The sequence below is a fragment of the Narcine bancroftii genome, chromosome 5 (genome assembly GCF_036971445.1).
Source record: "Narcine bancroftii isolate sNarBan1 chromosome 5, sNarBan1.hap1, whole genome shotgun sequence".
Classification (NCBI taxonomy): Eukaryota; Metazoa; Chordata; class Chondrichthyes; order Torpediniformes; family Narcinidae; genus Narcine; species Narcine bancroftii.
This window is the reverse complement of record NC_091473.1, coordinates 179,510,595-179,537,636: the sequence shown is the minus strand read 5'-3', so window position 1 is coordinate 179,537,636 and position 27,042 is coordinate 179,510,595. Positions and strand designations below refer to the sequence as shown.

The 27,042-nt window shown below is 41.6% G+C and overlaps 1 protein-coding gene across 2 annotated transcripts in view; it reads left to right on the top strand.

Moving 5' to 3' along the window:
• bap1 (BRCA1 associated deubiquitinase 1) overlaps positions 1–27,042 on the top strand; it is a 77,083-nt gene that overhangs the window by 24,731 nt on the left and 25,310 nt on the right. For both annotated transcript variants that reach the window (XM_069939911.1, XM_069939912.1), the window contains 6 exons: positions 2,247–2,366; positions 3,957–4,018; positions 9,959–10,101; positions 18,801–18,879; positions 22,738–22,861; positions 25,246–25,393. In XM_069939911.1, the coding sequence (XP_069796012.1) occupies positions 2,247–2,366; positions 3,957–4,018; positions 9,959–10,101; positions 18,801–18,879; positions 22,738–22,861; positions 25,246–25,393 (676 nt within the window). The remainder of the gene's footprint in view (positions 1–2,246; positions 2,367–3,956; positions 4,019–9,958; positions 10,102–18,800; positions 18,880–22,737; positions 22,862–25,245; positions 25,394–27,042) is intronic.

Below are 27,042 nucleotides of genomic sequence, written 5' to 3'. Positions count from 1 at the left end.
AATCCCTGTGCATTTGAAAATTCATTTTCTATCAAAATAACTACACGACACTACTGAACCATTTAACTGTTGACATTACAGTAGTGTATTGACGTGCTCACATATTCAGTAGGCATTTCTGTATCTGCTGCTCTGATATTTAACTTAAATGAATACAATAAAACTCTAAAACTCATTCAAAAAGTAGTGCAAAAAAAAAGCTGGATGCAAAATATGAACAGGAGAAAAGATCAAGAAAGGGACAAGGCCGTCTGCAACATTCCTCCACAATTCTCAGTGAATACAGTTCATGGCCCAGTGTCCCCCTTGATGATCGTGATGCAGTGTGTAAAGTAAATAAATTTCTTGCAAATCAAACTAAACACTTCCTTGACTTCTATGAAAAAGTATTCATTTTCCCCACTGTGTCTGAAATTTTCACCAGTCCCTTGTTATTTTTTGTCTTTTCGGTTTCGCTTTGTTTAATGAACTGAGGTAAAGTTTTTTTTAACTGAGGTAAATATTTTCATCGATGAACATTCCAACAGTTGGTCTAAAAATTGTTCAAAATGGCAGCAACATCTAGTGTTGAAAGAAAGGAGTGCAATGTTCATGCAGTGTAATTTATTGTTATACAGTATGTACTACAGGGCCATATTCTATTTTATGTTTAAAATTCACCTTGGGCCACTTTAAAATGGGGAATAGGCCGTAGATTGGCCAACCCTGACCTGTGGAATTTATTACAAGCAGATTTAAATATAAAATGCAAATGTGCAGAAATAGTGGACCCATTGTTTGAAATTTTTTAAAAGGTAAATAAATTCCAGGGAAACATTCATTGTGATTCCTTTGTTTAAAAAGGGAGGAAGGCAGTAGGAGGGAAACTGTAGGCCAGTAGTTTAGCATCTGTTGTTGGCAAGATGCTAGAGTCAATAATCAAAGAGGAAATAACTAATTTTGGAAAGCTGTATATTAATCAAAACATGATTTTATGAAAGATATATCATGTTTGACAAGTAAGAGTTGATAGAAAGCCTGTAGATGTAGTGTTTTTATATTTTCAGAAATAATTTAACTAGATGCCATACATGAAGCCGATGTATTGATTAGGACCCTAGGTTAAATGTGTTAACATGGATTTTTCACGAGCTGTCAAGTAGAGTTGGATTAAGTGGGTCTTTTTCAGATGGGAGGGATATACCCTGATATTGGTTTTTGGCTCTAATTTTTTTACTCTTTAATGTAATGATGTGGAAAATGAAACAAATTTGCAGGTTTCCAAGATACTTAATAATATGAAAGTAGGTGGGTGGGGCATCCTGTGATGAGACCATTGTGGTTCTATCTATATCCCATTATACTGTGTGAGGTCATACACTTTGGTAAGAGAAATCAAAAGGTGAATTATTGCCTCAGTGAACCAAGGCTGAAAGATCAAGGTGATCCAGTGCGTAAAAAGTTAGCAGGCTGGTCCAACAAATAGTGAAGAAGGCAAACCATATTTTAATGCAAAGGGATTGGATTTTAAAGGTGAGGAGGTTTTATTACAGATGTTCAGGGTGTTGGTGAGCCACATCTGGAATGCTGTGCATTGATCCCCTTACCTAAAGTTATATGGGAGGCTGTTCAAAGGTGATTTCCCAGTCTAATTCCTGGGATGAGAGGGCTGTACCATCAAGAGAGGCTGGACAGTTTGAGTATTTGGCAATCAGAAGAATGAAAGGTGACCTTATTCAAATATGTAAAATCGTAAGGAGGCTTGACAGATTAGATGTTGAGATCTTTCCACTATTGAGAGGGCCATGAGCAAGGCAACAGCTACAAAATAAGGGCTGGTTATTTAAAATTGAGATGCATAGAAATGTCTTCTCTCAGAGCAGTGAATCGCTTGAATTCTCTGCCAACAAAGAAGTTGGAGACCAGATCATTAAATATATTTAAGGTGGAGGATAGATAAATATTTCTGCGGTCAGTTGAGGGTTAGTAGGGAAATGGGACAGAAGAGGATCCAAGTCCAGCATAGGTCAGCCATGAACATGTTGGATAGTGAGATGGGATTGAGGGGCTTGGCGACCTTTTTTCATGTGTTCTTGTGTTTTTTTCCAATTATGTAAGATTCTGGTGACATTGTCTGGAATATTTGTTCTCTAAGGTTCCTCAATCATATTTTTGCCATTTAGAAACTTGTGCTTACTGGCTCAGAGCAACTTTATTTTTTGCCAAATATCCAATAATTTTAATTGCATTTTGATCTTGTCTCAAAGCTGATCCCAAACTCATGTGCAACACATGCGTTGCTCAGTGTCCTCCTAAACTGCGACAATGTTGAACTGGGACCCACTCTCAGCCGGATGAAGGATTTTACCAGAGGTTTTAGCCCAGAGGTATGCTTCATTCAGAGTTTCCCATGCAGATTGAATATTCTTTGATGTCTTAAGTTGTGATATTCGACATTGTCAAAATATACAATTGAGCTTTTGAAAGAATTATTTTAGATTCATTATGACTTAGTGCAGTATCATGTATGATGCATGTTTATAATCCTCTGTTTCCACTCACCCTGCATTGGCTACTGCACATTCCTAAGTTGTAAGAAAGATTGGCCTGAGCGTAACTGAGAGGTTCCACTCACTATGTACTCGCATAAGTATATGCAGATTATGCATATACAGTCTGAAAGAAAAGTGTGGTTCTGATTTAATTAATGATTACCTCCCCTTAAGGGAGTAGTCAAGGGACTTGCTCTAGCTCATTTTCAACAAGCATGTGTTCTAAGCACTCTATTGTCAAGTCACCTTTATTTATCATTCATACCATTCTCACACGCTAAAGACGAGATAGTGTTTCTCCAGGACCATGGAGCGTATTTACATAAATATAGGTTAGAATAGAAGTTCAACACATTTAAAATATTAAGACTTGTACATTAACATTTCATCGTACACAATCCCAAATGTTCTGGGAGTTCAGGAGTCTGATGGCTTGGGGGAAGAAGCCCTTGCCCAATATAGACGTAAGGACCTGAGTGCTGCAGCAGAAGGAGAACAATTTAGATTAGGGGTGTGTGGACCTCTTCACCATGTTTATTGCCTTTCGCCTGCATCGAGTATTGTAGATGTCCTTCATGGTAGGAAGAGAGCCCCCGATGATCTTTTCTGCTTATTTCACTATCCTCTCTAGGGTCTTACAGTCCGAGGAGATACAGCTTCCAAACCAGGGGGTGATGCAGTTACATAAGATACTCTCAATACATCCTCCATAGAATGTAGAGAGGATGGAGGGTGGGAGATGATCTTTCCTCAGCCTTCGCAGGAAGTAGAGGTGCTGGAGTGTGTGTTAAAGGACCATGTGAGGTTCTCCACCAAGTGCACAGGCACAGTTACTGCAAGAACTATGAATATTAATTTGAGGAATGTATTCATTGTAATTAGAAACAAGGTTTTCTTTCAGTGTGCACAAGATCACAGTAGCCAGGATGTCATTTGTGGTACTGGGTTATACAATAACCAATTTCAAACATTGCCATACCTGGTTGAATTGATCTCAGCCAAGATAACCCTGAAGCTCTGCAGTAGTTGTGGCAGTAGTTAGCATCAACGAAAGTAGAAATTCAAGCTGCTCTCAATGCCTAGCCAACACTTTGGGCTGGAAAACACAGGTGAACTAAAGGTGGCATCAGTCATAATGGATGAGCTCCACTATCAAAGTTTACCAACTACCACAGTACAGGCTTATGTACACAGAACAGTCACTTATGTGAGTACTCACGGGTCTTTTATTGGTAGGAATTTAATCCTTCAGCACAAGATAGAGGGAAGATAATTTGATGAGTTGACGTATTTAATTTAGGGCCTGCATCATGTGACAGCCTGAATAAAGTGTGATGAGGCCATATTGAACTGTTAAGCAAATCATTTATTACCACTGCACCATTAACCCACCAATGATCAGAGATGTTCATCTTGTCCCCACAGAGTAAAGGTTATGCAATCGGTAATGCTCCAGAACTAGCAAAGGCACACAACAGCCACGCCAGGTAAAAGTGTAATTTGCTTTTCAGTCTTTTGTGGAATATCACCCGTACTGCCGAAAGATTCTGACTAGTCCGCAGCATTACTTATAAACAGTCCAAAGAATAGTTAAATATTCAGCCCTATTTAATGTGTATCTGAGCCTGACCTTTTAAAGCCCAAGGAGGCCTGAATAGGTAACTGTAGCTACTTTTAAATTTCTTCTTGTTTAAATTGAGTTTCTGCCTATAATAAAATGTGGTGCACAAATTAAATTTTTTTCCAATTTAAATTTAGACATACAGGCCATTTCAGCCCACAAGTCTGTGTTGCCCAATTTACACCGACAGCCCCCAGTACGTTTCAATGGTGGGAGGAGCTCCTGGGGAAAACCCACGCAGCCATGGGGACTCCTTACAGACAGCGCAGGATTTGAAACCCAGTCCCGATTGCTGGAGCTGTAAAGGCGAGGCGCTAACCACTCTGCTGATCATGCCATATTGAATTAATGTTGTGCATTACTTCAAACCTTTTATTCACTGAACAGACAAGGGCTACGATGATGAAAAGTAATGAGCCATTTCATGGTCAACTGAACTGGTTTTGTAAAAAAAAGAAACAAAAGAGCTTTATCACTTAACTTTCTAAGTCACTTTTCCTGCACACTTTGAAGGGAAAATCTGAAAGATGCAGTGATTGAAACTGAGAAGGTGACCTAACTCTCAGCTCCACCCAGGTCGGGGAGAAGTGTTTAAAACGAGGAGCATTTTGTAGATCTCAGCGCATTAGCAGCAGACTAATCAAGGTGCAGAATGAGAAAGCTACTCAGGAGCAAATAAAAGTAAACCGGGCACACATTGGAGCAGCCATTATGGGAGCCACCAGTGTGTGAGTGGCGGTGTAGGAGTGGGAATTTGAGACTCTGGATCGCAAGGCTTCACTGAGCAGAGGCTGAGGAGAAAGTGCAGGAGTTCAGGCAAGGTACAGATAGGTTTTTCTAACTTTTATTCAATTTTATAGATAGTGAGAATGATAGCCAGGGCAGCGACATACTCATCTTGCAAAATATGGATAGTCAGGGAAGCCAACATTATCCTTGATTATTTCATCTGTGAGAAGTACATCCATCTGCAGCTCCTTACAAACAAAGTTAGGGAATTGGAGCTGGAGTTGGATGAACTCCAGATCATTAGGGAGGCTGAAGTGGTGATAATCAGGAGTTACAGAAACTCTATCATACCAAGGAGGAAGGTAGGTGATAGAAAGGGAGCAGGCAGTCAGTGCAGGGCACTCCTGTGTGTGCTCCCTCAATAACAAGTATACCATTTTGAATACTGTTGGGGGAAATGGGCGGGGGGGGGGGAGCACAAGGTGGTCAGGTCTCTGGCACAGAGTCTAGTCTGTGACTAAGAAGGGGAGGGAAGAGAAGAGGTGATAGGGGTCTTGATAGGGGTCCATAGTTAGGGAAACAGATAAGAGGTTCTATGGAAGAGATAAGGAATCCCGGATGGTATGTTGCCTCCCTGGTGCCAGGATCTGAGATAGCTCAGGTCGAGTTCAATGCATTCTCAGGAGGAAGTGTGAGCAGCCAGATGTGGTGGGCCGTGGAGGGATCAATTACATGGGTAGGAAAGGTGATGAGGTCCTGCAAATAGAGAGCTGAAGGATAGGAACTCCAGTGTTGTGTCTCAGGATTGCTATCCATGCCATGTCAGAAATAGGATGATGTAGCTTAACACATGGCTGAAGAGGTAGTGCAGAAGGGAGGGCTTCAGGTTTCTGGATCATTGGGCTCTCTTCCAGGGAAGGTATTCATGGTGAAGTAGTGAAATGGATTCAACAATGGCTGGACGGGAGAAGCCAGAAAGACTAGACTAGTTAATATTTCTTCACTTTATGCACATCATTCTTTAATACAATTTAAAATAGTTTATAGAGCTTATATATCTAACGATAAACTATCTCACATCTTTCCTAATATGAGCTCTACTTGTGATAGATACAATACTGATATGGCTTAATTGATTCATATGCTTTGGTCATGTTCCGTGTTAGAAAAACTTTGGAAAGATATTTTAAAAACTCTTATCAATGATACTGGTTACTTAATTTCAACCTAACCCCTTAACTGCTCTTTTTTGGAATTACAGATGTAGGTTGTTTACCTACTTCTACAGATCAAGTTATAGCTTTTTCTACACTATTAGCTGGAAGAGCCATTTTACTCAAATGGAAAGACTTATTCTCCTACATTATTTCAATGGCTTTCTCATGTTATCTCTTCCTTAAATCTAGAAAAAAAATCAGGTCATACTTTAGAATTAACTAAATTTTAAGAAAAATGGAAACCATTTATTAATTACCTTACTGGAATATAACTGGGCTTATTCTATGATTGACATCTTCCTTTTCAGGCATTATATAATTCTTGCTGATTTTGTTATCTGTAGCTGTGGACCGGAGCTATGTTTAAAACTATTTGCCAGATCCTCAGGATAGGCTGCTCAGTTTTTTTAAATTTTATTTTTTATATATATATATATATAAATATATTTTTTGGGGGAGGGGGCTTTTTAACGTATAATATAAATATTTCTTTTTCTGTGTTTTCTTTGTGAGGAGAATTATTTCTAATATCACATTTTCACTCTTTGGAATTTATATATGATACACTATCGACTTGGACGTAACATTTTAATTGTGTTATTTCTATTCTCCTTATGCAGTGTATATTATGAACTGTTAATAAAAAGATTGAAAGAAAAAAAAGATAGCTCTTCCCTCAGACCTTGAGGAAGGCTAGTGTAGAAATTGCAGGGCTTTGGCAGAAATATTTAATGTGTCCATTGCCACAGTTGAGGTCTTGAAGGATTGTTCCATTGCTTAAAAAAAGGCTCCAAAAGTAACTTAGGAAATTATAGGCCGATGAGCCTGACATTGGTAGTAGGTAAATTATTGGAATGTGTTCTAAGAGAATGGATATACAATTATTTGGAAAGCCAGGAACTGATTAGAGATAATTAACATGACATTGTGCGTGGTAGGTTGTGTTTAACCAATTTGAGAGCTTTTCGAGGAGGTTACCAGGAAAGTTGATGAAGGAAAGACTCTGGATACTGTCAGCATGGATGTTAATAAGGCCTTTGACAAGATTCCACATGGGAAGTTAGTCAAGAAGGTTCAGATGCTCAGTATTCATGATGAGGTAGTAAACTGGGTTTGACATTAGGTGTATGGGAGTAGCCAGAGAGTAGTAGAGGATGATTGCTTTTCAGACTGGAGGCCTGTGACTAGTGGTGAGCTCAGGGACCATTGTTGTTTGTCATCTATATCGATAATTTGGATGATAATGTGGTAAACTGGATCAGCAAGTTTGCCAATGACACTAAGATGAGGTGTTGTTGACAGCGAAAAAAGCTTTCAAAGCTTGCAGAGCGATCTGGACCAGCTGAAAAATGGCAGATGGAATTTAATGTAGACTGTGTGAGGTGTTGAATTTTGGAAGGACAAACCAAGGTAGGGACATACACGGTAAATGGTAGGATACTGAGGAGTGTGGTAGAACAGAGGTATCTGGGAATACAGAAACCTAATTCCTGAAAGAGGTGTCACAATTAGATTGGGTTGTAAAGAGAGCTTTTGTTATATTGGCCTTCTTAAATCAAAGTATTGAGTCCAGGAGTTGGGATGTTATAGTAAAGTTGGTGAGGCCAAATGTGGAGCATTGTGTGCAGTTTTGGCCATCTAGCTGCAGGAAAGATCTCAATAAGGTAGAAAGAGGGCAGAGAAGATTCACTAGGATGTTGCTGTGACTTGAGGAACTGAGTTAGAGGGAAAGGTTAAACAAGTTAGGACGTTATAGAAAGCACGTCAGCACTTCTAGTTCCTCAGGAGTTGGGGTAGGGTTTCATATGACATCGGGAACCATAACAAATTTCTAAAGATGTGTGGCTGCATCATGGTCTGGGATGGGGACACCAACGCCCCTAAGTGTAAAGCCCTGCAAAAGGTAGTGGTCACAGTCCAGGACATCACAGGCATAACCTTCCCTGCAGTCGAGAACATCAACAAGGAACGCTGCCGTTGGAGAGCATCAGCAATCATCATGGATCCACATCACCCAGCACACACTCTGTTCTGCCACAAGACTCACACAGGTTCAGGAACAGCTGATACCCTTCCATATCAGACTCTTCGACAACAAGCTTAATCATGGACTCATTTAAGGACTTATTTGCACCTTATTTGAATTTTTTTTTCTCTTTGTATTGCACATTAAGTTTGTTTACATTTGTTTATTTGTTTACATGTGTACGTTGAGTACAGTTTTTTTTTGCATTGCCAATAAGTTTTCATTCTGCCTAGCCCGCAGGAAAAGGAATCTCAGGGTTGTATTTGATGTCATGTCTGTACTCTAACAATAAATCTGAAATCCCTATTCCCTGGAATGTAGAAGAATGAGGGGAGATTTGATCGAGGTATACAAAGGGGTATAGACAGAGTACATGCAAGTAGCCTTTTTCAACTGAGGGAAGGGGCGATACAAACCAGAGGACGTAGGTCAAGGGTGAAAGGGAAAACGTTTAGGGGGCGCATTAGAGGAGAACTTCTTTACAGAGAGTGGTGGGAGTGTGGAACGAGCTTCCAGCTGAAGTGGTGAATGCGGGCTCAATTTTAACATCAAAGAATTTAGGCAGATTCATGGATGAGAAAGTTATGGAGGCTGTGGACTGGGTGCAGGTCAGTGGGACTAGGCAGAATAATGGTTTGGCATATACTAGAAGGGCCAAAGGTCCTGTTTTCTGTGGTTCCAACAGGTGGATTTTCAGGGAATCTTTTGTCCAGAATTGACCCAACTCGTTCAGTCTATTAGAAGCCAGGGAGATGACGTGCAAGTTAAAATAATGTTGCCATGTACATATTTCTTGTATTTTATGAAAAAAAAATGAGATGAGAAACACATTTTAAAACAATTTTTATGATTAATTTAATTTATCAACCTGCCTTTGCATGTTTTTAATTTCAATTATTTGCATAATTAATGATTATAAATATACTGTTTTCAACAAGTGCTTATCGCATTCAGTTTTAAAAAAAAACACCCATTATCGTTGTTCTGCAAGCTTGGGAAAATCTTGGAATTGTATAGAATAGGTCCTTTCAAAAATCATTGAATCCTCGAGGGTAATGGTTAGAGAGGTGATTGTAATCGGCATTTAGGAAAGGAACTCATGAGAGGCTCTAGGCTTGAAACTTTCAGGTTTGAAAACATGGTTCGCTCATAACTTCCAAGGCGCTCTCTGGATTTTGCATATTTTTCCTGCAATGTATGCGGTTTTTCTTGCTGCTATGGTTTCATCTCACTTTCAAAAGATTTGCAGAATGACAGTTAATTGAGCACTGTGAATTGTTCCTAGTGTATAGATGAGTGGTAGAAGCTTGGAGTTCATGAAAATGTGGAAAGAATGAAATGGGGTTAATGAAATGGTCAGCATGATTCAGTGGACTGAAGAGTAATTTCTTTGCTTCTTCACTCTCTCTATAAAAATAGTTTGTTTCTAAGTTGGTTGGAGCACTATCTTTTTCTCTTAATTACCTGATTCTTTCCAAGTTGGCCCCATCTGCCATTTGTTAACCCAGAACTATTGCTTTTCTCCTCTTGTTGCTTCTAAGTGCATAAGATAAAGAGAGGGCAGATCTTTTCCACTCATGTTCTCACTCTCCTTTTCATTACTATCTCACTTGTGTAGTGAATTATCTGACAACATAGCATTTTTAAATATGAATTGTTCTTGGGTGTATGAGCTTGAGCGTAGAATCATACCCAACTCTCTATCACTCAGTTAATTTCTGCATGAGTGGGGTGTCGGGAATGTTCCTACTGACTCAAATACTTCAAGTGCTAAATAAGTAATTCAGGAATTGCATGAAGTTCTCTGACTGCACTTTCTACTTTTTTTCTCCAGGCCAGAGCCACGACACCTTCCAGAGAAACAGAATGGGATCAGCGCTGTGCGCACCATGGAAGCCTTTCATTTTGTCAGTTACGTTCCTATTAAAGGTCGCCTCTTTGAGCTCGATGGTTTGAAAGCCTATCCCATAGATCACGGTATGAACTGCTCAGCACAGTTTTGCAGATCAACTTCAATCTAAATCCACAGTTTGCATTAATTATTCAGATACAATACTACATCTTTTTAGGTGGGATGTAGGAATTATTTTGTGTCAGGAGAATCACATAAACATATAATTGGATTTTTAACTGATTTAATTGCATTCATCACAATTATGTGCTGCTTTTATTTTTCCACTTCCATTATTCAATGCCCTACTCACAAACATCTTTTATATTCCATTTCCCCTGAATAATTTGTTGTCTTCATTCTGCTTTTAACACGGTGCTCAAATTTGGAGGATTTCTTGTCCACAGTGATTATTTACCAGCTCATATAATCTCTGCTGGGAATTTAGTTGCAGCTTCACCATAGACCTTCAGTTAGTGAGGATACTGCTCAGTGTAGATCTTGAACCTGCTTACCAGATAGGTTTGTGTGTACTCTTTAATCTCTGTGAAGTGATGGGTATCATTCAGAGCCATATTCAGACCGTTTATGTGCATCCTGGAATAATTTAGTTAAAGAATGGACGTCTGTAGTTTCTAATCTGTTTGTCATCCCTTTTGGAACTACAATTTTCTGTTATTAGGAGAGAATATAGTAGGGTTGGACGCTGATTTCCCCAACCCAAAAATGGAATAGTCCAGTATACTCGCTGTCCATGCTTGCATTTAGATGAGATATCAGTGTTGATGAAGAGACATTACTTTCAGGAAAAAAGATGAGATCCTTGAGGAAGAACAGAATAGAACGTGTATTGATAAAGCAGGTGACCGTGCGTAAACACAGATTAGGATTTGGCCATTCACTTTGATTTTCACCTCAGCTCCTTTACCTACCTCTGCCAGTGTTCCATGATGCTCTCAAATCACCATTCACACTTTGGTTGACCAGGTATCTGTAGCCTCACATTTCCACTGTAAACCCATGGAGGAAAAAGTACGTCACTCCCAAATAATGAGCTGCAGCTCATACTCATAGTGATTCTACACCCTCAAATCATTTCATGAATGAAACATTAGATGAACATCAGAGGGTGGTGCAGGTGTCTAATATGCTTCTAAAACTTAACTCTCCTCCTCTCCCACAATTGAAAGCTCGACAAATAGAAAATGAAATTTAATACTGAGAAACTTGTTAGGTTTTGGGTAGAAGAATGTGAGGAAGCAGTAATAATGAGACAGCTCTTCTGCTTTTATCGGACTCTTGAATGATCCTTGAGTACAGGATGATTTGCCCAGAGAACACAAAATAAAGTTTTTTTTTACTGTACCTCAGTACACGTAAAAATGATAAGTAGTTTAATTCAATAGTCTAAAAAGAACAATTTCTAAAAAGATAGCAAACCAGGACAATTTGGGGTTATGTGCATGGTCTGTTGAAAGTAATATGGCAGGTTGAGAATGTATTTAAAGAAGCATAAGATCCTTGCCACAATACACTACAAAAACAAGGAAGTCAAAGGTGAACCATTTTAAAGTTACCACAACTGAAATCTTGTTGAACAAAATCTGCAGATTCTAGTGTTGAGTGCAAAATACACAAAAGTGCTAGAAAAACTCAGCAGGTCATGGAGTATCATCAAATATCCAGAATCGGGCATATACGCTTTTGTGTATTGCAACTGGAAATTTGTGTCCAGTTCTGGGTGCTGCACCCAAGGAAAGACATAAGTGTTGAGAGAAGGAGCAGAAGAGACTTCCTGGGACATTTCCAAAGATGGGTATGGTTTGTGTACTGGTTAGCACAATTATATTACAGCAGAAGCAACCCAGGCTCAAATCTCCCACTGCTGGAAGGAGTTGGTACGTTTTCCCTGTGACCACGTGGGTTTCCTCCAGGTGATCCAGTTTCTTCCCACATTCCAGGCATACCGAGTTAGAGTTGCTAACTCTGGTCCATAAGCAAGGACCAGACTTAGATCAGACTTCTATAGGCTTTTATTAACAGAAGAAACCACCTCTACTGACCAGTGGGATAAGTTGCACCATCTGTTAGACTAGTGGGGTGGAGCCAATCTACAGTCATAACCAATAGCAAGCAGTCTGCATAATACGTAACATCACTACATTTACCCCCCCCCTCTTAAAATTAACCAATTTTAAGTAATATTACAAAAAAAAACAGGGAATCAAAAGGGTTAAAAAACACCTCAGAAGAAGAGAGAAAATCAGTAGCAGGTTTGAAAAAAAATCTGTGAGAAATGCAGCAATTAAAATTTATCGTAAGTAAGCCGTTGGGGTGGCCTTGAGACTCTTTGAGACTGACGCAAAACAACTGGAGAGGACTCCTGTAGGCTAACAGGAGATGTTGTTTTTTCTGCAGATGAAGAAGTGATTGGCAGCAGGTGTTGTTTGGGGTAAGTCTCTGTGTGCTACAGACTGAATTTCAGGGACAGAGACATGCTGTTCTGGGGAGGGCAAAGGAAGATTAGTGGTAGTGGGAAAAGGGTTAGAAGCTGCAAGCAGCCCTGGCGAAGCAAAATCCCTAAGGGAAACAATGCCTTGTCTCCCATTAGGAAAAGCAATTTGAGCATATTGCGGGTTAGCATGAAGCAGTTGTACATGCTTGACTAATGGATCCACCTTGCTCTGTCTAACATGCTTTCTCAGTAAAACTTCTCCAGGTCTAGAAAGCCAGGCCGGCAAGGTCGACCCAGTCTTCGACTTTCTGGGAAAAGAAAACAAACGCTGATGAGGCGTTTCATTAGTTGATGTGCAAAGTAAGGTACAGATAGAGTTCAAAGCTTCAGGTAACACTGCTTGCCAGCGGCTGGTGGGGAGACCCTTAGATTTGAATGCCATGGTAGCAGCTTTCCAGATTGTACCATTCCCCCATTCAACTTGCCCCAATGGTTGTAGCTGGTAGTGTGACTTGTGGCAATGCTTCTGTCAAGAAGATATTACCAAATCTCCGAGCTCATAAAAGCTGAACCTCAGATTCGAGGTTTCGGATAATCAAAAATACTAAAAATGGAATGGAGACATTTAATTACAGAACCAGCTGAAACATCGGTAAAAGGGAAACGAGAGAATTCATCAATAACACTAAGAAAGAAATAATAAAAAAAAAATAAAATAAAATAAAATAACACTAAGAAAGTAAATGTTTCTATTATTTGAAGGCAGTGGCCCTTTAAAATCTACACTGAGGCGTTCAAAGGGTCTAGAAGCTTTGATCAATGAGAAAGGTGAGGGTTTGTAATAATGTGGTTTGCATTCAGCACAGACAGGGCATTGTCCAATTAGGGTTCTCACATCCTCTAACGTATAGGGCAAATTGAGAGATTTCACATAGTGATAAAATCTGGTGACCCCTGGGTGGCACAGCTGTTCATGAAGAACTTTTAGTCGGTCTAGCTGCAAACTCGCACAAGATTTGCGAGAGAGAGCATCGGGAGGATCATTGAATTTTCCTGGACGATAGAGAATGTCATAGTCATAGGTAGAAAGTTCGATGCGCCATCCCATAATCTTATCATTTTTAATCTTGCTCTTCAATCTAGTGTTGAACATGAAAGCAACAGATTTCTGATCAGTTAACAAGGTGAACTTCCTGCCAGCTAAGAAGTGTCTCTAGTAGCGGATAGCTTCTATAATAGTACGTGCTTCCTTTTCAATGGATGAGTGTTTTAATTCTGGCCCACGTAATGTGCGAGAAAAGAAGGCTACAGGTTTGCCCGCTTGATTTAGTGTGGCAGCTAGAGCAAAATCAGATGCATCCGATTCCACTTGGAAAGGTGAATCCTCAACAATTGCAGACATGGAGGCCCTGGCTATATCCTGTTTAATGTTTTCAAAGGGTTGGAGGGCCTCATTACTCAAAGGAAAATTGACGGTTTTAAAAAGAGGTCGTGCTTTGTCAGTGTAGTGTGGCACCCACTGAGCGTAATAGGAGAAAAACCCTAAACTACGTTTGAGGGCCTTTTGCGTTGTTCGAGGGGCAGCTCCATGAATGGTCGCATTCTCTCAGGGTCTGGACTGATTTCTCTTTTACTTACTATGTAGCCTAATATTGGCAGGCTCTTCGTGCGGTACACACATTTGTCATTATTCAGGGTTAAACGCAAGGTTTTGGCTACTTGGAGGGACCGTTCCAAATTCCGATCATGATCATTGATGCCTCTGCCACAGACAGTAACATTGTCCAGATAAGGAAAAGTGGCCTGAAACTTATAGATATCCACTATCCTATCTATCTCTCTTCGGAAAATGGATACCCCGTAAGTGACGCCAAGAGGAATTCTCTTAAACTGGAAGAGTTTGCCATCTGCCTCAAAAGCAGTAAATTGCTTTTCACCCTTATGGATGGGAACTTGGTGGTAAGCTGATTTCAGATCAATAGTAGAGTCTATCTCGTATTGGGCAATTTGAGTAACCATGTCTGAAATGCGAGGCAGGGGGTAAGCGTCTTGTTGAGTTGTACCCGTTTACAGTTTGGCCATAATCCACGACCATTCTAGGTTTCACGCCATTTCTGACCACTACTACTTGAGCGCGCCAAGGACTTGTGCTGGGCTCGATGACGTTTTCCTTTAACAGGTTCTTAACCTTGTCTTTTATAAAGAGTCTGTCTTCTTTACTGTAGAGCCTACTTTTTGTAGCTACAGGCTTACAATCTGAGGTCAAATTAGTGAAGAGATGAACTGCAAAACTTCTTTGGCGAGTTGGTGAAGGATGGCAAAGGGCCATTAAATGCCAATATGATACTTTTCTTTTGGCATTGGAAGTCTAGACCCAGAAGCATTGGAACGCATAGGCCAGGGAGTACAGAAATCTTGAAGTCAGTATATTGATTGTCATGTATTTTTAAATTAATTTTGCAATAACTTGTTGTATCTTGTTCTCGTCCCGAGCAAGCCTTCGATATCATGTGCCCTAGCAGTCAAAGGGTGAATGTAACTGTCTGTACTGCCCAAATCAAATCAACAGTTAATAGGCTGCCCATTTACCTCCACTTTCATCGTGGATGGCTGCAGATCGTAGGATTTATCTTGATTTACCTTCATGGAAACCAGGTTTGGATCTCCTTGTGGCAGTGGCATGTAGGGCTCGATCCGCTGGATGATTCAGAAGAAGTCGAAGTCGGGCAAGATGAATCATTGACTCTCCAGCTCAGCATCGTGGCATTATGACAACGACCTTGCTTAGTATCAGCGCTTGAGGGCTTCACCTTCTTCTTCTTACTCCTCTGCTTGCCACGAGTGCCAGAAGTCGACTCTCTAGCTCGGCAAGCTCTGGCCCAATGGCCTTTCTTCCTGCAGTTGGCGCAGTATCTTGCCGTGCGGGGCACCGGTTGTGGGCATGTAGCACCAAGCCACTGAAGTAGCACTTTGGGGACCAGCTTTTGCGTTGCGGTTTCGTAGTGCTCAGTAGAGAATCTCCACTACGGGTTGGTCTGAGGGGTGCCATTTCTGCACTTCTCCCTTGCTCGAATGCTTTCACCCCTTGTAGCGCAGTTAGAAGCATCTTTGTATTAAACGTCAAGCCCGGAGTCTGCAGTAGACGCTGTCTAATGTATCTGGATTCCAGACCGTTTATGAATGCGTCTAACATCAGGGACTCACGGTGGGCTTCAGCCATGACGGCAGCGCAGGCACAGTCCCCGGATAGCCCCTTCAGGGTGAGTGTGAAAACATCTACGCTCTGACCTGCTTGTTGCTTCAGAATGTGAAGCTGGTGTCTTGCGAGCAGGGTGTTCTGAGGCCTATCATAATAGACCAGGGGTGCCAAACTCAAATTCACGGAGGGCCAAAATTAAAAACTTGTACTAAGTCGAGGGCCGAACTAAATATTTATTGAAAATTTTCAACAACATCTGCATGTTTTCTCTTCTTTCAACATATGTAATGTTAAACTCTTTCTTATTAAAATAAATGTTTAATAATAGTTTTGGATAAACTCTTTCCAGAAGCATTAACAAATGAGAAATAAAATATTCAATAAATAATATTTCTCTATAGAGGATTTGTCAAATGTTGCTAGTGTGCTGTCGAATAGTAAAATCTGAGGGCTATTGAGAATGTGGGAGAATAACATGATTCCTGAAACAATCAAATGGGTGACTGATTGTTGGTTATTTGCCATGCCCTTTTTCCATTGGTACAGATATCCTTTGATTTACACACTTTTCAAGTTTTATGCCTAATGAGCTTGTATCCAGGTGCAGGACCATTTTTAACCAGGAATATATTTATCACTGTGACATGAAACTATTGGAAGATCATTTTATCCTGAGATTAAAGTTCATAATCCTTACTCAGGCCTGTATGCGGGAGGGCGGGGTTTGCGGGCGATCGGGTTGGACAACGACAGTGCGGGGGCATCGGCTCTCGCTGCAGGGCGGCATCTCGGCGGATCAGCGGCCCCGTCACCATGAGTTGCGGATCGGCCTGCGGCAGGGAGGGGGAGTGGGCAACGGTCCTGGCGAGGTCAGGCGGTTCCGGGTGCTGGGAAGCAGCCTTGGCTTCCCCTGACACCGGCCAGGCCACAAAACCAGAGTCCACGGTGAGACCCTGCAACGTAAACAGAGAAGGTGGGGGCAATTAGCAGGCTGACTCCAATGCATTCTGGGATTTGTTGTATTACTGTGCATGCGCTATACTGGCGCGGCGGCCAGCAAGCCACCTCTATTACATATTTGAAATGATCTTGCGGGCCAAATATTTGGCCCGCGGGCCAGAGTTTGACATGTGTGTAATAGGCTCTAAGGAGATTCACTGCATTCTGATAGCCAGCTACCTCTCTGACCATGGAGAAGGGGACATCTCCAAGGAGAGCCATGAGATGGTCCATTTTCTCGGTGTCTTGCACGACATTGTTCTTTCACATATTCGCTTCAAAACACTGGAGCCAGTGGTGGAACTTTTCTCCGGCTCGGCTGGCATCCTGATCTATCTCGAGTATTCCAGGTTTCAGGGAAGTATCCATGATTTTCTTCTGTTAATAAAATTGATATGCCATAAGCAAGGACCAGACATATCATTCTATAGGCTTTTATTAACAGAAGAAACCACCTCTACTGACCAGTGGGATAAGTACCAGTAGGGTGGAGCCAATCTACAGTCATAACCAATAGCAAACAGTCAGCATAATACATTACATCACTACAAGAGTTAATTGGTCATGTGTGTGTATTTGGGTGGCATGGGTCAGAAGGGTCTGTTACCGTGCTCTCTCCCTAAATTAAATATGTAGATGGCCTGGAATAGCTGGGATTGTTCTATTTGGAACAGAGGAGGTTGTATGTGGGGATCTGATAGAGACTTCTGATATGGTTTATCAACAGTATTCAAATGTTAGGGGGTGGCTTTAATTGGGCGGCACAGGCTCGTGGGCCAGAATGTCTAAATTTAAAAAAAATTAAAAGTGGAAGGAGAGAGACTGCTTCCAGCAAAGCGAGTCAAGAATCAAAAGAATGAAGGAGATTGGTAAAAGGAGCACAAGTAAGTGGTTGGGGTCCTGGATGCATCTCGGGGATACCTGTGCAGACAAATTCAGATATAACATTCAGAAGGGAGCTGGGTATGTAATGAAAGGATAGAATTTGGAGCACCAAAGAGAGGCATTGGGGTGAGGATGAGGTGATTAACTTATTGAAAAACTGGTATAGACTCAATAGGTTGAATGGCCTACTTCCCTTCTATGATTCTTTGAGTTAGTGAATTTTATTTTGCCATCTTCAACGGCATTTAATCAAAGGAACAACATTTAATTAAATTTTATCTCCATTGGGGTGCTTTTGAGTGTGTGAATTTTTCAGTCATGACATATGATATATTTTTGAAAATTTGGTGCCCATACTTACATTCAGTAGGTATTAATTGATAAAGAGCTTTCCATGAACCTCATGAAACCTTGCTAACTCCTTGGGATAAATAAATGATAATATTGAGAAGGCAAAGTTGTGTGAATGGTGGTGATATTTTGGTAACCAGGTTTGTTTTTTTCTTTTTTTCAACTTTTCTGTACTCTTTTTTTCTATCTTTTTTCTTCCTTTCTTTTAATTTATTGGGGATTATTATTCGGGGGGAGGGGGTTGGTGGGGCTTTTGGGGTATAATGTGTAGCATGTATAATTGATTTGAATATGTGACTGTCACTTTCTATATTTGGATATTAATCTATGTACGAAAATTTAAATAAAATATTTTTAAAATCAGCTAACTTGTGTTCTGGCAACCTTTACAAAATGTTTTTTCCTTGATCAAGTTAAAATTTAAAGCTTATCAGCATTTTCCATTTCAATATTTTCTGTGACTCTTGTACTTCCTCAGACAAGAATTCTTACTCTTGCTGACAGTGTCCTGATACCTCAACATCTGAGTTAGTTTGTTCTTTCCTATCTTCCTGTAATCTCTCAATCTACAGGTTTTAAAAATTTAAACAAGAAGCCGATTCCAGCCATTTAAACCTGTGGCACCCAAATTAACCTACAACAGTGTAGGAGGCGAATATACAAACTCCTTATGGACAGTGTCTGATTTGAACCCAGGTTGTTCACGCTGTAATAGTGTGATGCTAACCTCTGCACTAACCTTCTTTAACATTCATTACCTCTCAGTTTACCTTGCCCTTCACCACTGCCCCATGCCATTTTTCCAACATTACTTTCAGCAAATGTTGTATTTTCTTGAAATGTATGAACTGGCAGTGCTTCGATGTACTAAAAGACCAGGTCTCTTCTGTTTCTAGGGCCTTGGGGAGAGGATGAAGAGTGGACTGACAAAGCACGAAGAGTTATAATGGAGCGAATAGGACTGGCTACTGCTGGGTAATGAACTCTGCATTCTTTATTTAAAGGAGCTTGAAAAGTGAGGCTGACAAGTTCGCTATTGCTGCTTCATTGTTGACACCTTGCTTGTGGAATGGATCACTCTCCAGAAGGCAGCAGGGGAATGTACATTAAAAAAAAAAGCTGCAGTTTAATTTTCCTAAGAGATTGTATTGAACCTGTTAGGATCTTGACTTAATCCAAAAACTTTCTTGTCATCAATCCCTTTTATGTAGAATTCAATTCTTGATTTGAATGCATGTATTAGTTTGGGTCTCTGGATTACTGGTCCGCCAATATTTAATTTTAAAATTTAGAGATACAGTCCTTCTGGTCTGCAAGCCCACACTGCCCAAATAAACCCATGTGACCTACTAATCAACCCTGTATATCTTTGAATCGTGGGAGGAAACCAGAGTTCCCAGAGGAAATGGGGAGAACATACAAACTCCTTAGAGATAGGGTCACTTTGAACCAAGGTCACTGGAGCTGTAATATCATTGTGCTAACCTGTACACTAACCTGAAGTTTCGTGTCTGATAGCTTTTTGAATTTGTAGAGCTTTTTATGTGAGAATCATCCCAAGGCATTTAACAAGAGTTTTACAATTAAAATTTTACTGACAATGAGCCAGAGAGGGCAAAGCTGTGACAGATGATCAGAGATAGGGTAAATTCCAGAGCCTCTTGGCCAGACAGCTGGGAATATTGCTGCCAACAATGGTGTGAATTAGAGGAGTGCAGAGATCTAAAGGTTGGAGGGCATATGAGATGAAGGAGCGATTTAAAATTTCAGAATTAAAAAATTCATCCTGAATGAGAAAAAGCTGATGGATGAAAGAATCAATGCAGAATTCAGGCAAGAGAGCGCAGGGAGTTCCCAGAAGTTACGAACGAACGAGATCCGTTCTTACATCTGTCTTTAAGTCGAGTTTGGAGATAAGTCTGAACAGGTACCGAGGGTTCTTATTTAAAATCAGTTAGTCAAATGTTTGTCTTAGTACTGTTAAAAAAAAAATTAAAAACAGTTCTTAAAACAGGTTAGGTAGAAAAAAAACATGATTAAAAGTTATGGGGCATTTGTGAGGTAACATTATGCGCATGTGCGAATTGGGGACGCAATTTGTCCGTAAGTTTGTAACCCGGGGACTCCCTGTATTGGCCAGTTGTTTTCAGGCTGAAAGAATATAATCAAAGCAAGTATAAAGATAACATAGGAAGTAGGAACAGGAGTAGGCCAAAAATGGCCCATCGAGCCTGCTCCGCCATTCAATACGATCATGGCTGATCTAATTTATGACCTAACTCCACCTACCTGCCTTCTCCCCATATCCCCTAATTTCTCTATCATGTAAAAATTTATCTAACCGAATTTTAAATATGTTTAATGAGGCAGCCTCAACCACTTCCCTGGATAGAGAATTCCAAACATTCACTACTCTCTGGGAAAAACTATTTTTCCTCATCTCTGTCCTAAATCTACTCCCCCGAATCTTGAGACTGTGTCCTCTCGTTTTAGTTTCCCCGGCCAGCTCAAAAAACCTTCCTACATCTATCCTATCCATACCCTTCATAATCCTATATGTTTCTATGAGATCTCCTCTCATTCTTCTGAACTCGAGCGAATACAATCCTAGACGATTTAATCTTTCATCATACGTCATTGACAGTTCTCAACTGCCAGATGAGTCAAAGTAGGGGCCCTTAGGTGTTGTGGGAGGCATTGAGTAGATACTTGGAATGAAGCTTGCCCAACAGTGATACGTAATACATCTGAAGGCTTCAGAGTTTTACCAGGATCAGCCATGGTGCAGAGTGACAAGATTTGTGATGGAGAAGTTTCTCGATTCCCAAAGTTAACTGCTTTGGTTTGTCATTATATTCAGATTTATTGCCAGAGCACAACTATGACATCACATACAAACCTGAGATTCTTTTTCCAGCAGGCCAGACAGAATTTTTACTTGTGGGTAACTGTAAATTGTACTCAAGAGATATAGATGCACACTTGGCAGCCCGCAATTGCGGCAATCAGGCAATCGCTTGGCAGCAGACGCAGGCAGAGATCGCTAAAGTGACTCCCAGGACAACAAACTGGTGGGGGTAGAAACTGGGGCAGCATCAGACCAACAGCCCTAAAATGACGTTGGTCAAGCTACCCAGCTAACTCAGCAGAAACAGGCTGGGGAAGAAGGGCATTTGTATGCATGGATGTTCCCACCTGCTATAGTTATTCATATGGATGACTTAAGATGGGGTGGGTGGTTTACTATTTTCCATTGCTTATATAGCTTATATCAGCAAAAATGGCGGGAACTTGAACAGTGTAAAAGCAGCCTCTCCAGCCCTAATAAAGGAGTGAGCTTGACCTGCCACACTGGTGTGTATGTTTCTTTGTAACAGTCGGCTACACACACACACACACACACACACACACACACACACACACACGAGAAAGGTAATCAAACTTAGTATGTAGCAGAAAAAAATATTCTGAAATAATGTACTAAGTAAGAGTCCTTAAATGAGTTTCTGATTAAGTCTGATGGTTGAGGCAAATTGAGCAACTGTTTCTGAACCTGCTGGCACAGTCCTGTGGCACATACCTCTTCCCTTCCCTGATGGCAGTAGCACGTTCACATGGTGTGGATCCTCTCCGCGAGCAGCATTCCACATAGGTTTTCCCAATGGTGGGGAGAGTTTTGCCTGTGATATACTGGGCTGCTTCCACTACCTTTTGCAGGGCTTTCCCTTCAGAGGTATTGGGGCCCTCATACCAGGCTGTGGTGCAGCCAGTTAGCATATTTTCCACTGGAAGTGTGCCAAAGTTTCTGATATCTTTCCAAACTCCTGAGGAAGTAGAGGTGCTGACATGCTTCTTCACAGTGAAAGTTGCATTTTGAATCCAGGATAGTGGGTCCTCCGAGATAGTGACTCCCAAGAATTTAAATTTCCTCGCAATCTACTTCTGGTTCCTCCAGTGATCCCTGGATCGTACACCTCTGGTTTTCTCTTCCTAAAGTCTACAGTCAGCTTCTTGGCCTTGCTGACTTTGAGTGAGAGGTTGTTGGTGGTATACTATTCAGCCAAGTTTTCAATCTCTCTCCTGCATGCTGACTCATGGCCCCTTCTTATACAGCCCACTACGGTAGTACTGTCAGCAAATTTGTAAATAGAGTTCTTGTACCAAGCCACTCAGTCATAGGTGAAAAGTGACTCAAGCAGGATGTTAAGTACGTAACCCTGTGGTGTTTCGGGGCTGAAGGATATCATGGAACAGTTGTTCTTGCTAATCTGCACTGATTGGAGTTTGGAGGTGAGGAAATCCTGGATCCAATTGCACAGTGGGGCATTGAGGCCCAGGCCTTGGAGTTTGCTGATTAATTTTGAGGGGAATATGGTGTTGAATGCCAATAAAGAGTATCCTATGTATGCATCTTTGCTGCCCATGTGTTCCAGAGATTTGTGTAGAGCCAGTGAGATGGTACCTGTTGCTGTAGTAGGTAAATTGGAACAGATTCTTGTTGGCGTTCAGGCAAGAGTTGACAGACTTCAACACCAGCCTCTCAAAACACTCCATCACTGATGACAATCAGGAACATGAATTTTGCCTTATGTTGATTTCATTTTTCTTTTCAAGCTGTCTCTCCTTTCCCAGCTTTGCCCAGACTCATTATGATGTCTTCCCTGCAACCCCCCCCTCCCATTCAGTCTGAGGTCAACACAACACTGAGCAACTACTGGCAGGTGATATTTGTTGGACAGGGCTCGCAGCTGCCTGAACATTGAAGTTTAAACATTAAGATGGGGTGGGTGGTTTACTATTTTCCATTGCTAATATAGTTTTTGTTTGTCCCAGAGAACCATACCATGATATCCGTTTCAACCTGATGGCTGTGGTGCCAGATCGGAGAATGAAGTACGAGACCAAATTGAGCCTTCTGAAAATGAACCGACAGACAGTGCTGGAGGCCCTGCAGCAGGTATGGACTGATTCGGGTCACAAACTCTGATCGTCCCAATTACATGGGTTCAGGAAGACCGACAGTTGCAATATTGAGCAACCTGTGACCAGAGATGGGTTAGATTTTCAGAAATAAAAACATAGAAAACTTACAGCACAAAACAGGACCTTCAGCCCACTAAGTTGTGCTGAATGTCCCTTCCTTAGAAATGACTAGGCTTTCCCATAGCAATCTATTTTTCTCTCCTCCATGTACCTATCCAAAAGTCTTTTAAAGGGCCCTATCGTATCTGCCTCCACTACCGTTGCCGGCAGCCCATTCCACGCACCTGCTTAAAAAAACTTACCCCTGACATCTCCTCTGTACCTATTCTCCCCGGCACCTTAAACCTGTTTCCTCTTGTGGCAACCATTTCAGCCCTGGGGAAAAGCCTCTGACTGCCTACACGATTAATGCCTCTCATCACCTTAAACACCTCGATCAGGTCATCTCTCATCCTCTGCCGCTCCAAGGAGAAAAGGCTGAGTTCACTCAACCTGTTTTTATAAGGCATGCTTCCTAATTCAGGCAACATCCTTGTAAATCTTCTCTGCACCCTTTCAATGACTTCCATACCCTTCCGGTAGTGAGGCAACCAGAACAAAGCACAGTACTCCAAATGGGATCTGACCAGGGTGCTATTTAGCTGCAACATTACTTCGGCTCCTAAATTCAATTCCAGGATCAATGAAGGCCAATGCACCATGTGCCTTCTTAATCACAGAGTCAATCTGTGCAGCTGCTTTGACCCCAAGATCCATCTGACCCTCCACACGGCCAATAGTCTTTATCATTAATACTATATTCTGCCATCATATTTGATCTTCTAAAATGAATCACTTCACCCTTGCCTGGGTTGAACTCCATCTGCCATTTCTCAGCCCAGTTTTGCATCCTATCAATGTCCCACTGTAACCTCTGGCAGCCCTTCACACCACAAACCTTTGTGTCATCAGCAAGCTTACTAACCCATCCCTCCACTTCCTCGTCCAGGTCATTTATAAAAATCACTAAGAGTAAGGGTCTCAGAACAGATCCCTGAGGAACACCACTTGGTCACCGATCTCCCTGCAGAATATGACCCGTCTACAACCATTCTTTGCCTTCTGTGGGCAAACCAGTTCCGGATCCACAAAACAATGTCCCCTTGGACCCCCTTACTTTCTCAGTGAGCCTTGCATGGGGAACCTTATCAAATGCCTTGCTGAAATCCATATTCACCACATCTACTGCTCTTCCTTCATCAATGTGTTTAGTCACATCTTCAAAAAATTCAGTCAGGTTCATAAGGCATGTCCTGCCCTTGACAAAGCCATGTTGACTGTTCCTAATCATATTATACCTCTCCACATGTTCATAAATTCACAGTAAATCCAGACTCATTATTGTTGCTGCTTCTCCAGCGCATACAGAGGGCGTACTATTTTTTTTGGAGATATTAAATGTTTGGCGGATGTGAGTCAAAGCCATTATTTGGTGCTGTCTAGTTTTGTGGCCTGTGTTCCTCATTCTGAAAGATCTTAGCTTTATTTGTGAGACTGCAGAAATTTGTTTCCGTGTTTCCTTCATTATCACATTGATCGTATTTAAACATCATTGGTAATTATCTGTGTGAAGAAATAATGTTGAGGAAGACATCAGGAGGGTCTCTGTTAATGCAATTTCATTAATAATGGTGACTATTTATGGACATAGAATAAGACCATAAGATATAGAAGCAGAAATTATCTATTCAGCCTATTGAGCTGCCCTGAGTTGATCCACTTTCCCTCTCAGCCTCATGGCATGGCCTTCTCTCCATAACCTTTGCCCAGGCCAATGGAGAACCTCTCCATCTCTGACTTAAATCCACCCGATGTCCTGGCCTCCACAATCACCCATGGCAACAAATTCCACAGGTTCACCGCCCTCCGGCTGAAGAAATTCCTCCGCGTCTCTGCTCTAAGTGGACGCCCTCCAAGCCCATGGCCCAGCATGTATTTATTCAATTCTTATTTATTGCACTTGTAAATAAACAGATAACACGCATTTGCTTTGCCAATGTTGTCCTACTTTAATTCTTAATTGTGCATGGCTTCTTTTGCCCATCCAAGCTGTAGGTCTCAAGGAAGCCTTTATATTTAGTAGTCCCCACCCAGGGCACCTGAGGACCCTAGGCCTACGTGCATTGCAAGTATTTTTACAGTAGAGAGAAGGGAGAACCTTCACTGCTTTTCTGAACGGTCTCCTGTTTAACTGTATGCAGGCCCCTGTCTCCTTCAGACGTCGGTTCAACTTGTATCTACCCCTGAGTTGGATTTTCACCTGCTTTTCTGTAAAACAAAGAATGCGCCGCAGTCACCATCTGACCTGATTTCTTTCAGCTGATCCGTGTCACCCAGCCTGAGTTGATCCAGACTCAGAAACCTCAAGAAGTTCAGGCTATGGAGGAGGCGAAGCAAGCCTTGAACAAGCCGGTACCCGGATCGGAAGGCAATAAGGCGCATCACGCCCCGGAAACACTGCACGGTGGTAAGAACCAAATCACTGCACGGGGCACATCCTGCCGACTTCCCGCGGATCTGGCAGAACACTCCAGCCCTTCTGAACAGATTGTGGGTGATTAACATGTACTCTTTGACATGTAGAAAGCAGAAGGTGCCATTTCCACTTATCAGAGATGCCCCCCCCTCCTCCCCCCACTTTTCCAATCTCGGTCTCCTTTCTATTTTTGTTATTTAGGGCCTAACTTGGTCACCTCTGACTCCTGAACACTGAATGGGAATGTTTTTTAAAAAATTTACAGCACAGTAGAAGCCGACTCCGGCCATTTAAACTCAATTGCACACAAATCAACCTGCAATTGTGTACGTTTTGGAGGGTGGGAGTATACCCACACAGACATGGAGAGAACATACAAACTCCTTACAGATAGCACCGGATTTGAACCTGGAATTCTGGAGCTATAATAACATCATGCTAACCACGATCGAAGGTTCTTTCTTTTGAGTGAGGCATTATACCAAGGCCTTGTAATGACACAAAAGGGGGCAATTTGACCCATCAGGTCCATACCAGCCCCAGTGGAGCAATCTCATTCATCTCTGTCCCCATGCAACCTATTTTTCTTCTCACATGCCCACTGACTGCCCCCCTCTCTACACTGAGGTGCAATTTACACTGGCCAATTAATCTTGCGCTTGTTTAGAAACTCTGCGGCATTTAAAGAAAAGGAATGATTCTGCTACCAACATTCGTCCTTCAACCAGTGGAACAAAGAAAATCATTTGACTATTCAATTTTTTTCTCCAGCCTCTAACACTTCTCTAATCTTATCCTGAACTACATTATCCACCTATTTGACTTCAAGGTGAATCCTCAATGGCCAAGTCCACACATTAAATTCCTCCCTTAAATTTCTCTATAGTGTTGTTCCTTCTGAGTTTTGCGGGAATTCAATCACTTCAAGGGTGCTCTGCAAGTCACGGGATAATAGATCTGGAACATAGAATGACACAACACAGTACAGGCCCTTCAGAATTGTAATTTATTGTCTTGTACATCTGTCAGTAAATTTGTTGCATTGCAGTTGCAAAAATTGCTCTTTACATTTAAATTTACCCATGTCACCACAGTAGTGGGTTGTATAAAGAAAGGTGATGAGTCGGCATACAGGAGTGAGATTGAAAACTTGGCTGAATGATGCACCAACAACAACCTCACACTCAATGTCACCAAATCTGTGGAGCTGATTATCAACTTGAGGAAGGGAAAACCAGAAGTGGATGATCCAGAGATCATTGGGGGATCAGAGGTGGAGAGGGTGAGAAAGTTTATGTTCTTGGGAGTCACTATCTCAGATTAATGGCAACACAACAATGGCGTCGTGAAGAAAGTACATCCGAGCCTCGACTTCCTCAGGAGTTTGTGGAGGTTTGGTATGACACCAGAAACCCTGGCAAATTTCTACAGAGGTGTGGTGGAAAGTGTGCTGACCGGCTGCATAATAGTCTGGTACAGGGACACCAATACCCCTGAGCGAAAAGCCCTGCGAAAGGTAATGGACACAGCCCAGGACATCACAGGAAAAACCCTCATTACTATCAAGAACATCTACAGGGAAAGTTGTCATCGGAGAGCAGCATTAAGCATCAAGGATCCACATCACCCAGCACCCACTC